This window comes from Primulina huaijiensis, chromosome 11 (genome assembly GCF_012295235.1).
Source record: "Primulina huaijiensis isolate GDHJ02 chromosome 11, ASM1229523v2, whole genome shotgun sequence".
NCBI lineage: Eukaryota > Viridiplantae > Streptophyta > Magnoliopsida > Lamiales > Gesneriaceae > Primulina > Primulina huaijiensis.
The window spans coordinates 556,195-569,731 of record NC_133316.1 but is presented as its reverse complement, the minus strand read 5'-3'; the positions used below and the strand labels follow the sequence as shown (position 1 = coordinate 569,731).

Sequence of the window (13,537 nt, the reverse complement as noted above, 5' to 3'; positions counted from 1 at the left end):
ATGGGCAAACACAAATAAACTCGAACTGAAATTTAATCAAACTGCGCCTTAAATAAGATGCATGTGAAAATCCCGATTCTGAACCCGAAAAAGCATATCCCGATAATCTAGAAAACGAAGGACCAATCAAAATTCGGCAATCTTGCTTTCAGAGCCCAAGATGTAAAAAACCCTATCGTCTCCTCATTCCCCGTCCACGACCACGGAAAGCAGCTCCACCTCTGCCTCTGCCACCCATGGCACTAGCAGCAGCATCTCCTTGAGCACTCTCGGACTGCGTTGAAGGAGTAAAAGTTTAACAAAAGATCATATCATACAAGGGACATGATCAAGAGATGGGCTCAACATATAAATTACCTTGGGGTTTTTCACCGTTTCATCGACACTTAAGATCAAGCAAGCTGCTTCAGTCGCAGCATTTATAGCATTAATCTATGGAATGGCAAGGTTAAGAAAAAATCAAGGACCTCGAAATATGATGCACATATTAAACAGAGGGAACCATACCATTTCACATATTAAAGGAAGCTGAACACACCTTCACAACTGCTGGTTCCCATACAAAGTTGGCAAACGAATCAGCTATTCCACCAGTATTGATGTCTACGCCATAAGCTCCACCCTCACCTGTTTACAAGCTCAAGAGTTTAAAAAAAAAGACGTAATGCCATCTTACATAAAAAGCATTTTTTTTGTGTTTGGGGATGAACAGTTATATGCACCGCATAATCCGTATCTCATTCACCTAACACGTCAATACGACAATTAAAGTGTGCCATCCAGTATTAAAAACAGATAAGAAGCTAACCAGATGGTAAAGCATGTTTCTGTCTCAGCTTGTTCAGAACATCAGTTGCATCAAAACCAGCATTATCACAGAGTTGGCGGGGTATAACCTGCAACAACCATGTGATAAGAACAAAGATAGAGATTATTGCAGTGCAGTGCCGAGCACCGCAGTGAAATTTGACATGCGAGTATTATTGTCCTATTCATGGTGCTTTGTCTGATCAGCTCAGCTGTTCATACTGCTTTATCTTATTATCCTCCTAATAAGAACTAAACAGATGCATCTTAGTTGTCATTTGCATAAAATGCATAAATCTTCAAAAATTTCTACCTCAAGGGCTTTTGCATATGAATTTATAAATAGCTGAGACTTCCCAGCAATTGTGCGAGCATGTTGTCTCAAACATCGGCTTATTTCCATCTGCAGATGCCATAAAACTTAAGAAATTCAAACCACAATCGTCTTCAGAGGCGAATGTTTTTCCTAAAACAGAAAAAGTAAGGATGCTCTCGTAGATGATAGAGAATTCATACATCAATAGCACCCCCACCAGCAACTACAGTTGAGTTTCTCAAGGCCCTTCTAACAATCATAATTGCATCATGCAAACTTCGCTCAGCCTCCTCGATAAACTAAAATTATTGAGACTAACAATTAGTGACCGGTGGTTGAATCATGTAGAGTTAGCAAGGATCAGAATAATCACAAAACCTGGTCTGCTCCACCACGAAGAACAATTGTAGCAGTCTGACCAGATGGACATCCACTAAATATGTTAAACCGCTCATTTCCAACTTGCCTCTCCTCAAATAGGTCACAAGATCCCAGAACCTTTTGAACAGGAAAAAAAACAGTGGTCAGCTGAATTATAAATATCATAAAAATGTAAGGTTGAAAGGTGCTATATACATGCAAATGTTATCAAAGTAGATCAATCTAGAGTAGGCATAACCACTGGTAGGTTAGAATTAGTGTGACCAAATGCAAGGAAAAACAACCTCATCAATGACGTTGTTCACAGTAGTCTGCACGGTTCCACCAGTTGCTGCTGCAACCCGCTGCAAATCTTCTTCAGCAACACGACCCGCACAAAATATATCACGATCTGCAAAATACTACATTCCGAACAAAAACTTTTGTGTGGGTACTTGATTATATAGTTCCTTTCACGAAGTTGCCAATAGATATCAAATCAAAGCAAATAACGGAATGGAAAAAAACTCATCATGACACTAGAATAAAAATTCACCGACTCAAAAAAAAATCACATGGAAACAAATTTAATATACTTCTACGCAGATCGTACAAACTCATTATGCTCGAACGACATATTTGTATCGTTAAAAAAAACTCACTCCATTATTAAGAGATCTAGCAGATGGCAATATCACTCATCTTCCATTATCCTTAAAAACATAGAATACTAAAAAGTAAACATAAACCAATACCTGTGTCCCAAGATCCCCAATAGCGAGCCGTGACAGCACAATTTTAGCTCCACTCTTCACACACTTGTCCAACTTGTCATAGATGATATTCCATTCTGCATCTACAATTGATTGATACTGTAATGGATCTAACAACCTATGGAAGATTGTCCAGGAAAAGTGAGCATTCTCAAGACTTGGGCGGGAGATGGAATAAATTCAAAAGATGCAAATTTCCTAACCTTATCTCTGCATTTTCTTTTTCTGATTTTAGCTCCAATTCTATGTTTAGCAAAAGTATCTTGGGATTTACAAATTTTTTTGGTTGCTGCTCAAATCCAGCATATGAAAATGTCTTTTTGAAGGCAACACCATTCACAAGAAAAGAATCTCTCATTGTACCTCCAGGGACCTGCAGAAGGAAATCATGTGGAAAAATCAATATTTAAGAAAAGATGATCATCATACTCTCTCACACAACATAGTTAACAATTATTCAATCTAGCAAATAAACTAAGGGAAAATATTTAATAAAAACAGTACAATCCTTAACAACTAACAAGCAAGACTGACAAATTTAGAGTAATATAAAAAATACCTTTTTGATTCCTATCATATTTAGCCTGTCTTCATTCCCTATGGCAAGGACGGCATCTACCACCATGGATGCGAAAAATTCCTTTTCACCGCCAATGAGCTTAGAGGATAGTGTTGTGGCAGCACATTTGGCCAGTAAACTCTTCTTTTCTTCTAAACTTTTTCCCTCTATGCTAACAGCTAATTCTTTTATCTTCTCAATTGCCTGTCGAGTCCACAAAACACCAGTAAGCCTAGGTTTATGTCCAAATCAATAAGAGGGAAAACAGATTTCTAATGCTCACCAAGTGAGCAGCTGTGCGGTAACTCCGGATAAGGTTTTGAGAATGAACTCCATCTTCAATAAAAGGCTTGGCTTCCTTCAAAAATTCTCCTGCAAGTAAAACTACTGTGGTGGTCCCATCACCAACCTGCAAAACAGGAATCACATGTGCAACAATGTCATAAGGAAGCCAACTACAGAGGTGAGCAATTATGGAAAACAAAAACTAAATCAAACAACATACCTCTAGTTTTTCAATTGTCTTTCACTTTCAAATATTTTTTATGAATAGTTGTTGAGACAAAACACAACACTCTAAGTCAAAATAAATTTTTTACTTTAAATCATACGACTCATTTGTACTAAAGAATGGGTTGTGCTTGTTCCTTGAAACAATATTAGCAAGGGTATAAATAAAGGGAAACAGACTCCAACGGCCAACCAACAATAAACTAATACCTCAGAATCTTGAGACTTAGCAATATCTACAAGGATCTTTGCAGCTGGATGTACAATATCAAGAAGCTTCATTATGGTGGCTCCATCATTTGAGATGGTGGTGTTCCCTTTCTCATCATGGATCAACTTGTCCATGCCTCTTGGACCAAGAGTAGTCCTGACAACATCTGCAACAGCCATACAGGCATTTATGTTGCTTATTAATTGTGGCTTCCCCTGAGATGTATCAGTCCCTTCCTTAAGCAGTATGATTTGGGGTTGCTGTTATTGATCACCATCATCACCAAATAAAATAAGCTTTAGTGCAATGAAAATGATGAATATAGAAAACAAAATGACATCTCTTAGATAATCAGAGAAACAAGCTGGAATTTGGAAATTTATCTCCTGTTTACACAAATCCAAAATAATATGGACCTTAAACATAAAGTGAAAATGTTACAAACTTGAGTACCAAAAAATGAATTATTTACTAAAAACCTTAAAAATAATTTTCCATCATTTAATTTTGTTCTATGTTTGTTTAAAGATGAACAAAAGCAATATCATTTTACAATGCAACTCTATCAAATTTTGCAACTTCTTTAGCCAGTAGAAAAGCAGATTGATCATCGTGTATGAATCACTCCACCTACTTATAATGTGAAGCCAGCTTCTGAGAACATTATGAAGCCGAAAAATTTATCTTCGTCCAAGCACCGAAAATGAATCAAGTTCAATCCCTTGCAGAAAATAAAAAACCATCCCAGAAAAACAAATTTGAAACCCGAGTGACAAGCAGCACGAGGTCTTTACCAAAATGCAAAACACCCATCTTAAATATTAAGACTGAACTTCAGCAATTCACGAATTTCATTTTGTTTCGCGACTTCCGATCCGTGTTCAGAATTGCAAATGAAAGACTACAAAATCGTTACAGTATCCAATAATACTCTAAATAAGCTAGAAGAACAGAAGAAGTGAACATAATAGCAAACATTCTCAGCGGAAAAAAGAAGCTTAACATCAGGATTCAAAATCGACAAACTGGGAAAACAGATAACCCTTCCAAAGTATCAACAGAAGAATATGCAGCTGGACACAATGCAAAGTAACATCCATCAAGAGAGAACATTTCACTCGATACACGCAGATAATGTATGCTCTTTAGTGAGAGTACGAAAGATCGAGCTTACCATCATGGCTGCCATTGTCGGATGCGAATTTCTGCGCGAAGGAGAGTAAGATTCAAGTATAGATCAATTTCTAGTCTAGGGTTTATGAAAACAAGTATTTCTCTGGCTTTTCTTTCCCAACCCACTTCTTCGTTTTTGCTGTTTCGCAGATCGCACAATGCAAGATTCATAAATTACATTAGACCTCTAATGTTTGGAGAATTTTATTTTGGAACCCTTAAATCACTTTGCCCCACAGAAAATACCCCTTGTCTAAACTAATTAAATTATGTATTTTTCGAGTCGACTCAAAAACATTCTAATTGATATAAAAGTTAATGAATTTGAATTGAGCTCAAACATATTCAATTTTTTTTGAGTTGATTTATGTACAAATTATTTTACTCGATAGTTCACTAATTACTCTCAAATTTTAAAATATTATTAATATAATATAATTATATTAAATAAACATACTTCAAACCTTTATTTATTAGCAATAGTTCTAGTAATATGCAAATATGTTAAAATTTCCGATTCAAATTCATACTTAAGTTGTAGTTGAAACAAAATTCAAATCAAATATATTTTATTGTTCGAGCTTGCATTCAGAGCTTAAAGTTTTCTCGATATCTGACTCGGTTCGCTTCGTTTGAGGTAGTAGTCCAAATACTCTTGTATTCGTTCACTTTGTATTGCAATATGGACAGTCACAGAGACAACAAGAAAAGAAATGAATGTAATATGCGAGTGTGAGAGTTATTTGAAAGACTCGAGACTGTCTCGTCTTTATTTATAGACACTCGGGTTCCATATGGACAGTCGCAGACTGGCCATTTGAAAGGCCAAATGTTGCTCAATTGGAGCACCAACAGTTAGGCAAGTTGAAGGTCACATCCAGAGAGATCTGAAGTGAATTTTCGAAAATAAAAATTCAGGAAAATTGCAAAGTTCTTATGGATGTCTAACACACACACAACACATTGTTCAGAGTCATCTATTTTCCATATGTCATTTTTAGAACAACTTTTCTTTGATCTTTGATTTCAGAAGTAGCTGAATTTCTCATGAATATCTTTTCTCCATTCCCAGATTCCTCAAGATTGACAAACTTCTCCTTGACAGAGCAAACATGTCGAGTGACACCAGTGTCTATCCACCACTCCCTTGGGTTTGAACCCACGATATTAACTCAAAAGATTACAGCACAGAGACTCATGTTCGAAACTTCTTGAGATGTGTTCTCTACCACATTAACATCTTGGTTTTTCTTCGGCTTCTTACAGTCAGATGCCTTGTGACCAATACCATCATAGTTTTGGCACTTTCCAAAGAACTTTTTTTTCGAAATGCCTCATTTGTGTCCCCGGTTCATCATTTTGTTGGAAAGAGAAAAGTTTCTCATTTTCGAGTTTTGGTCATGCTAGAAAATATTTGCCTTGATAGTAATTGGAGAAAACAATCGTCTTTCAGAACTTTTGTTGTCTTGTTGTCTTCCTCGATGCAAAGTCGAACAATGAGATCTTAAACATTCATCTCCTTGTGCTTGTGTTTCAAATAGTTTTTGAAATCCTTCCAAGCAGGTGGTAGCTTCTCAACAATAGTACCCACTTGAAAAGATTCGCTCCAAATTATCCCCTAGGCGTGAATCTCATGAATAATCATTTGGATTTCTTGAAATTGACTGATAACCGGCTTAAAATCCACTATTTTAAAAACCAGAAAGCGGCCTACAATAAACTTATTGACCCCAGCATCCTTGATTTTTACTTTCTGTCAAGGAATTCTCATAGCTCTTTAGTCATTCTCTTTTCGCAAAATACATTGTAAAGCGAATCGACCAATCGATTCAGTACATAATTTTGGTGTAGGAAATCAGAATTATTCCACGCCCTCAGAGCACTGACAGATTTCATACCAGTGAATTTCTCTGGTTTTTCTCCGTGATTGGCTGGCACAACAATTGTAGCAGCATATGGGGCTATGGGAAAAATGACTCGAGGCGTAACAGGAACGGTGACATGAGGGAAAACATGATCAGTTTTCATTTGCACGTACGTTTCAGAAGCCATATCTAAAAACAAATTCATGAAATGAGTATACATAAACTGTTTTAAGATTGTAAGCCAACATCGTAGTTCTCGAAAGATAAACAAAGTAGTGTAAAGTTTTAACAAATACAGAAGATCGAACATGAACAAAAACAGTAAAGCAAATCGAGAACTATATGAAGTACACTGACCTCAAAAGAGATTTGTCTCCTCCAGCATATGCTTCGAGAACCAAGTTGGGCGACCTAGCACGAAGGTACCACATTGGCAAACTGAAGAAGGCACACCAATAGTCAGGTAGGTGGGATTGAATTTAAAAATAAAAATTCATGAAAATAGCAAAAGTCAAGTAGGCAATTTTGTCTCGATCGATCCGACATTCGGCGCACTCATATCGTGCTTGCACACAAATCAAGCATTTTCTGTCGCAAATTGGGCATTTGATTTGCACTCTCCATTGCGTATGCGCGCGCGATAGAGGGTCTTTTGACCAATCATTCTTACATTTTTACGAAGTGTAACTCAATATATGTTCACTCATGCTAAGATTATTTTCTTATGTGAGACACTCTTCATTTCATACTTAACCATCCACTTAGCATGCTCATAATGTACTTATCCAATTTTCATTAAAAATAGAAAAAACGCATTAGTCCAAAAAGTTTAACAACTACAATAATAAATATAGTTTTAATTTTATAACTAAAATCTATATTTGTATTGAACATGTATAAAAACAATTATAATTTTATAAAAAAAATAAATAGTATTGATTATAATGGATACTGATATTTCTTATTAAATTTTTTAATTAGAAATATAAATAAATCTCACATACGTTAAATTTCAATTTCTTGTGAAAGTATTAAAAAAAATTATATTAAATCACTTCTACTTTTTAGGAAAAAAATAAAGAAAGTATTTTTCTTTAACGTGCTTCTATCGATTATCCCTAATGCAAATATATATAAGCCAAAAGCGAGCAGAGTACATATTAATTTAGATATTTTGTATAGAATATTTGTATTTCACGTGTGTCCTATTTTGCTTGGTATCCATTACAGTCAAATTTTACTTGGAATATTTTATTATACTACAATTGTTTTTATACCTGTTCAATACAAATTTTGGTACCAAGTATCAAATTTAAAAAAAAAATCTTTATTGTAGACTTGTAATCTTATATTTTTTATATTAAAATAAAATTTAAAACAACAATTTTTGAATAAATATTTTTTTACTAGAGTAAAGAAAAGTAGTGCAATAATCATTGGTAATTAATTTAAATGTTAATTAATTTAAGATATTTACGTACTAAATTAAATGTGCGTAGCTCATTTTGTAGGAGAAATATTTCACTTGTAAACTAGATACAAACATCAATAGATCCAAGTGTAAGAGTTTAAAGTGCATTCCATAGAGAAAATAAGAACCAAGGAACAAATTTTGAATACCAGTACTTTGAAGTAACCATTACAACACTTTCTTCTCAGCATCCAACATTTTACATGACAATACACATGAATCCCCCGAGCAATTACAGTTGTCACACACACGAGAAAGAGTATGAAAAAGTTTTGTAAAATCTCAAGACCATCTCCAAAATATAAACAGCATTTTCCGATATAAACAAATGAAATTATGAGTACACCAAGTCGTCTCACTATATTTTGTGGCGCAGCCGTCTTGACATTATTCATCATGCCACGAAGAAAAGGAAAATCATCAGAAAGAAAATCAATACAAAGAATATTTTGATCATCAGCCATCTATTTGATGAGATGCTATTGAGATACTTGAGCAGAGCTCCTTGAGCGCCCTCCACGTTTGCCACTGTGTCATCCATGTTTTCATCAATCCTACAAACATTTCCACCCCAAGATTTAAATACGCAATCAGAGGAAACAACTGAACAATTCAAATATAGATAATTCTTAAAATATATGGAAGTAATCCCAATCCAATGGGGAAAGAAATGTGCTAGTTCACAAATGAGAGAAAGTGATGGAACAGTGCTAATCATCTACAAATTAACAAACCATTTCATCATCTTTTCTTATCATTTATCCTACATTCATATTCGAAATGCATTTCACGCATATGATCACACAGTGTTTGAAAGTGAATTTAAGCTCACCAAAACCCAAAATATGATGTGGTTGCGTTTTGCCTACTCTGAATAAAATTCAATGATTAACGTTCATTAACAAGACTACAATGCCAATGATATCTAATCAAAACAGTTATTATGAAAGCTGAAAACAGCAAAATAACGCTGTTTAGACATAAAAGTCATGATCATTTATGCTAGAATGTTGCGAGTGTATGATAAGAAAATGACCCTTATGTCAACCTGATAGCAATCTCTCCTTGCTGGGAAACTAAAGTAGCCAGCTGATTGAAGATATTGCCCAGCTCGTGAATTGTGGATTCTACATTTTGAAGAGCCTCTGCTCTACTCTGCATGTAGATGTCTTGTAATGGAACCATCTGCTGCTGTTGTTGGTTCTGCTGCTGCTGCAACAATGGCTGAGCCTCCCCATCTACTTGATTCCTGTTACAGGAATGTCAGGAATCACAATAAAAAAAATTCAGCCCTGCAAATAAATCTGTTCATATCTGGGCATGTTATGACGCTTTTTAGTTGGAATCATAAAACATTTGACCCTGACCTACATTCAAGTCCTTCAACTTAAACTATTAATAAAATAATCGTCAATCTCACATTTTTTTCAATTAAAGGTGCAAAGAAAGGAAAAAGCAAGCCAAGAATCCTTGCGACCAACTGACTTGAAATACACATTGTGGACTTACTTTGTGAACAGTTGAGATGTAGATTGCGTCTCACTAGCCCAAGGAAGAGGGGGAGCAGAGGTACTGGCAGCAGACTTTGCAGCCAACGGACGCTGGCGAACAAAAGGATTTGCAGGGTTCTTGGCAGTAGAAGAAGAAAATAACTGCCTTCTGTTTTCATGAACCTTCAAGTTCTGCAAAAATACCCCACAAAATGTAATTTGATTCAAAGAGCGGGACAAACAATATTTGAGTAAATGTTCACCAACTAAAAAAGGAATAGAGAAACACATTCATGGATACAAATGTTGGCTACAATTTCTCAGCTCACCTCTGTTCGCATGGTCAAAACTTCCTTGAACTCCTTTGTGGTGCTCATTAATCGATTTTTCAAATCATCTACGACTGTGGTAGAATGACTGGTGGTATCACTGGATGTATTCCCCGTTTCATTATGTGAATTGCTGAGAAGCTGGAGTTCTACTACAGCAGAGTTAAGTGCAGTTATATCTTGCTTAATAACAGATGTTATCTCCTGGATTTCCAAGGTGGGATCGTCAAAAACTGAAGTCCTCTTCGCCACTACGGTAAAAAGGATGAAATCATCAATTTGATCACACCAATCAATAAATATAAAGCAATATCACAAAGTAGAAATACAGGATTTTCAAGCATAATATGAAAAACAGGATAGAGACCGATAGCTCGTATAGAAGTGTGCATAGGCGAGTATATTTATATTCAGCTTGACTGAGTTTTAAAACCTCGACGATATTACACTTGCTTGATTTCTGTCAGCTTAAANAATTAGTTGACCAAGAAGAATTTCTTCTTGGTTTGGTCGACCAAGAATTCATCTTGGTCGACCAACAAAATTAAGTTGGTCGACCAAGATTAATTGGACCAAGAAAATTAATCTTGGTCGACCAACTTAATTTTGGTCGACCAATTCTTCTGGGTGGACTCTTATTTTTTCTCAAAGTAGATTTTTGGTCGATTAAATTGATTTTTGGTCGACAGATCCCAATTTGGGGAAAAAAGGGTAGGTGACTCGTAAATTTTAATTGGGGAAAGATGTGTGTCGACCAAGAAGAAAAAAAGAGGAGAATTAATTAAGTTAAAGAGTTTAATTGCAGTTAATGTAATAAGTAAGAGTCAACTCCTTGTTTCTTAAAAAAAAAAGTCAGAATCTTTGTTTTTTAAATACTTTCTCTCTCACTCCTATTTTTTTAATTGACCCAGAAAAATTGTGCCCAATTGCCATTCATTCGTGCTCTGTGTTAAATGTTGATGATAATGCCAGATCAATTTCCATATTGGCAGATCGTCAATTAGTGAAATGCCAATTGTACCCTCAGCTTTGTTGTTTTCCCATTTTTTACACATGTACAACGCATGGAGTCTGCGGAGTATTGATCGCACTTTGCATTTTGTCAGACTGCTGAAACAGTAAAATCTTTTTTAAAAAAAGGAATCATATTGAAAAAATATATTATTCTTTCGAGTTGGGCTTTGTTCTCGTTCCGAAACGGTAATTCCACCACGTTCTGATACCGTTTCTGCAAACCATAAATTCCCAATGTTGTTCAGCCCAATGTTGTTCACCCCAGTGTTGCATACTGGAGTCCAGGTGCATCAGTACTCGCTGATAAGAGAGGTTACGGACAGAAGCATACTCACCTGACATTCTTAAACATAAAGGTTTTAAGGCCATTCTGCCTCCTTTTGGACCTAAAAGTTCCAGTCATGGTGATGCTCGCACAAGAGAGGGAGAAACTCTTTGGTTTTTTCATGCTATTTGTAGAAAGCTCTTGCATGAAGAAGAAGTGAAGTCCATGCACAAGCAGCGGGAAAAGTCGAGGCAGCCCAAGGAAGGCTCTAAAAGGATTGACCTTCGTCCGCAAATCAAATCAAAGACAGAAGGAAAAGAGTTTACACGGGCAAGATTTTGGGAGAAGCACCTGGAGGTGGGCAATGAGTTGCGGTACAGACTGGAGCTTGCTGGATCTGTTGGTATTCATCGTCTATACCAAAATGACATAGATTCGATCAAACTTAATGGGAAGATGTCAGTTGCTGTCACTAATATTGTTGCTTCTGGGGCTTATGCTGATGACATAGAGAGTGGTGACGACTTGATATATTCCGGGCAAGGGGGAAATGTAGTTGAGAAAGACAAGGAACCCGAAGATCAGAAGCTTGAAAAGGGAAATTTGGCGTTGAAAAATAGCATATCAGCAAATACTCGATCCGGTTCGCGTTGTTCGTGGATGGAAGGTGAAGACTGCTGATTCCAAGACAGTCCCCATTTGTCAAACAAGCTAGCTACAATAGTTGATTATTAGGAAGCTCGGTTCACGATTGGCGCAGCTCGTTATGGCAATGTTGGAAGGTTTATTAACCACAGCTCATAAATGATCATAAGTTTATCAACAATATTTCGGATAAATCTCATGCACAAAATTTGCTTCGCGCGATTTACCTCACTGATATGGTTTGTTGATTATTGCGTTAACCTGAAAGTGTGCCTAATGCGCATTAAAGTGTATTAACTATAGATTTCATAGTGTCATATATAACACGTACATATATATATGTCAGTTAAATAAAACGTGTAGGAAGGGGCCGGGGAGGTATTCATTCAGCATATTTGCATTTACTCTGGGATTTATTTGTATGCATTTCTTTGTTTTGCTATCTTATTTTCAGTAAATAAAAAGGTTAATCGGGCTAATAAAATGAGGGTACGTAGTTTAAGACCACATGTGACATCAACTTTTAGATATACTTGTCACGTGATGGGACAACATAAAATGATAAGCATCATGATATATAGATGGTTTTACAGAAACGAAATGGGTATAAAGTTGTTAATTCATAGTGGTTTGATTGGTTTGGAAACTACCAATACTTAGATTTAAGTAGTTTCAAAAGAATATGGGAGACTCATGCAGTCAAAAACCGACTAGCATGACATCAAAACTTGAATGCTATGTGTACATGATATGGTCTAGACCTGATTCACATAATTTATTATTCTGCCTTGGATCACAATCAATTAAATGTCTATGCTTGTTTGTGAGATGAATTTCGATAAGGGTAGTGGTTTTATTTCTCTATAGCAGCAAAACAATTGCAACTTTTACATAAATCAAATATTAAATTGATCTGAAGAATTTTTTTTATTTTATTTCTGTTGATTGACTAGCTTACTAGCTACAAATGTCCCTCATCATGTTCATTCATTCGGTATATATGGACGTAGAATAATCTATTTTCAGTATTTAAATGTGTTTGCACTTATTAATGCAGGCATTTCATTGTTTTGGACATGAAATCCATGAGAGAATCTTCTTCTTCTTCTTCTTCTTCTTCTTCTTCTTGTTTTTTCATTTTTTCCCTAAAACAAGTAACCTTGATTGTTTGTATTTGTCACATAATTAGGGACAGATTCAAAAACTGTATGAGCTCTCAAGTAACAATCACTACAAAAAAACGGTGAGATTACGACGGTTGTAGGAAAAACCGTCGCAATTATAGCGACGGTTTTAGAAATACCGTCGCTACAGTAGCGACAGTTTTTAATAAAACCGTCGCTTACAAAAATAAGCGACGGTTTATCAGAACCCGTCGCTATTGTAGCGACTGTTTATCATTCCCGTCGCTATTTCAGCGACGGGTTATGTCAAACCGTTGCTATTATTGCGACAGCTTGAACCAACCCGTCGCCATATTAGGCGACGGGTTTTATGACCGTCGCCTTTGGCGACGTTTATATTTAAGCCCGTCGCCATATTAGGCGACGGTTTTTTTACCCGTCGCAATATACGGCGACGGGTCTTGTTTACCGTCGCTAGTAGCGACGGGTATAAAAACCCGTCGCTATTAGCGATGGCTTGCATAAACCGTCGCCGATCTAGATCGGCGACGGTGTATCAAAACTCGTCGCAATGAGCGACGGTTTAAATTAAAACGGTCGCTAATGGCGACGGTTTATGAAAAAA

At 36.2% G+C, this 13,537-nt stretch overlaps 3 protein-coding genes across 3 annotated transcripts; 1 reads left to right on the top strand and 2 right to left on the bottom strand.

Annotated features, from left to right (window-relative positions):
• Positions 1–31: 31 nt before the first annotated feature.
• Positions 32–4,905, bottom strand: LOC140988940 (T-complex protein 1 subunit eta). The gene is made up of 14 exons (XM_073458048.1): positions 4,711–4,905; positions 3,536–3,796; positions 3,099–3,224; positions 2,816–3,019; positions 2,460–2,629; positions 2,239–2,374; positions 1,789–1,905; positions 1,502–1,621; positions 1,324–1,422; positions 1,121–1,210; positions 809–896; positions 539–627; positions 358–432; positions 32–274 (listed from the first exon to the last, which is right to left on the bottom strand). The coding sequence occupies exons 1-14, from the start codon at positions 4,723–4,725 to the stop codon at positions 173–175; spliced, it is 1,692 nt and encodes a 563-aa protein (XP_073314149.1). The 5' UTR covers positions 4,726–4,905; the 3' UTR covers positions 32–172.
• A 3,230-nt stretch (positions 4,906–8,135) lies between these two features.
• LOC140987683 (syntaxin-32-like) lies at positions 8,136–11,281 on the bottom strand. The gene is made up of 5 exons (XM_073456306.1): positions 11,214–11,281; positions 9,865–10,174; positions 9,555–9,727; positions 9,094–9,294; positions 8,136–8,599 (listed from the first exon to the last, which is right to left on the bottom strand). Exons 1-5 carry the CDS (start codon positions 11,279–11,281, stop codon positions 8,440–8,442), a joined length of 912 nt encoding a protein of 303 aa, XP_073312407.1. The 3' UTR covers positions 8,136–8,439.
• Positions 11,282–11,368: 87 nt separating this feature from the next.
• LOC140987682 (histone-lysine N-methyltransferase, H3 lysine-9 specific SUVH5-like) lies at positions 11,369–11,824 on the top strand. Its single transcript, XM_073456305.1, has one exon. The coding sequence runs from the start codon at positions 11,369–11,371 to the stop codon at positions 11,822–11,824; it is 456 nt and encodes a 151-aa protein (XP_073312406.1).
• Positions 11,825–13,537: the final 1,713 nt, after the last annotated feature.

Excerpts from the sequence above, each read along its gene's own strand:
- LOC140987682 (XM_073456305.1), top strand. The coding sequence starts at position 11,369 with ATGCACAAGCAGCGGGAAAAGTCGAGGCAGCCCAAGGAAGGCTCTAAA.
- LOC140987683 (XM_073456306.1), bottom strand. The coding sequence starts at position 11,281 with ATGACTGGAACTTTTAGGTCCAAAAGGAGGCAGAATGGCCTTAAAACC. Across the intron at positions 9,728-9,864 it reads TTTTGACCATGCGAACAGAG|AACTTGAAGGTTCATGAAAA; the intron begins GTGAGCTGAGAA and ends GTATTTTTGCAG. Across the intron at positions 9,295-9,554 it reads ACATCTCAACTGTTCACAAA|GAATCAAGTAGATGGGGAGG; the intron begins GTAAGTCCACAA and ends TTCCTGTAACAG.
- LOC140988940 (XM_073458048.1), bottom strand. Across the intron at positions 3,020-3,098 it reads ACCGCACAGCTGCTCACTTG|GCAATTGAGAAGATAAAAGA; the intron begins GTGAGCATTAGA and ends TGGACTCGACAG. Across the intron at positions 2,375-2,459 it reads AAAGAAAATGCAGAGATAAG|GTTGTTAGATCCATTACAGT; the intron begins GTTAGGAAATTT and ends AATCTTCCATAG.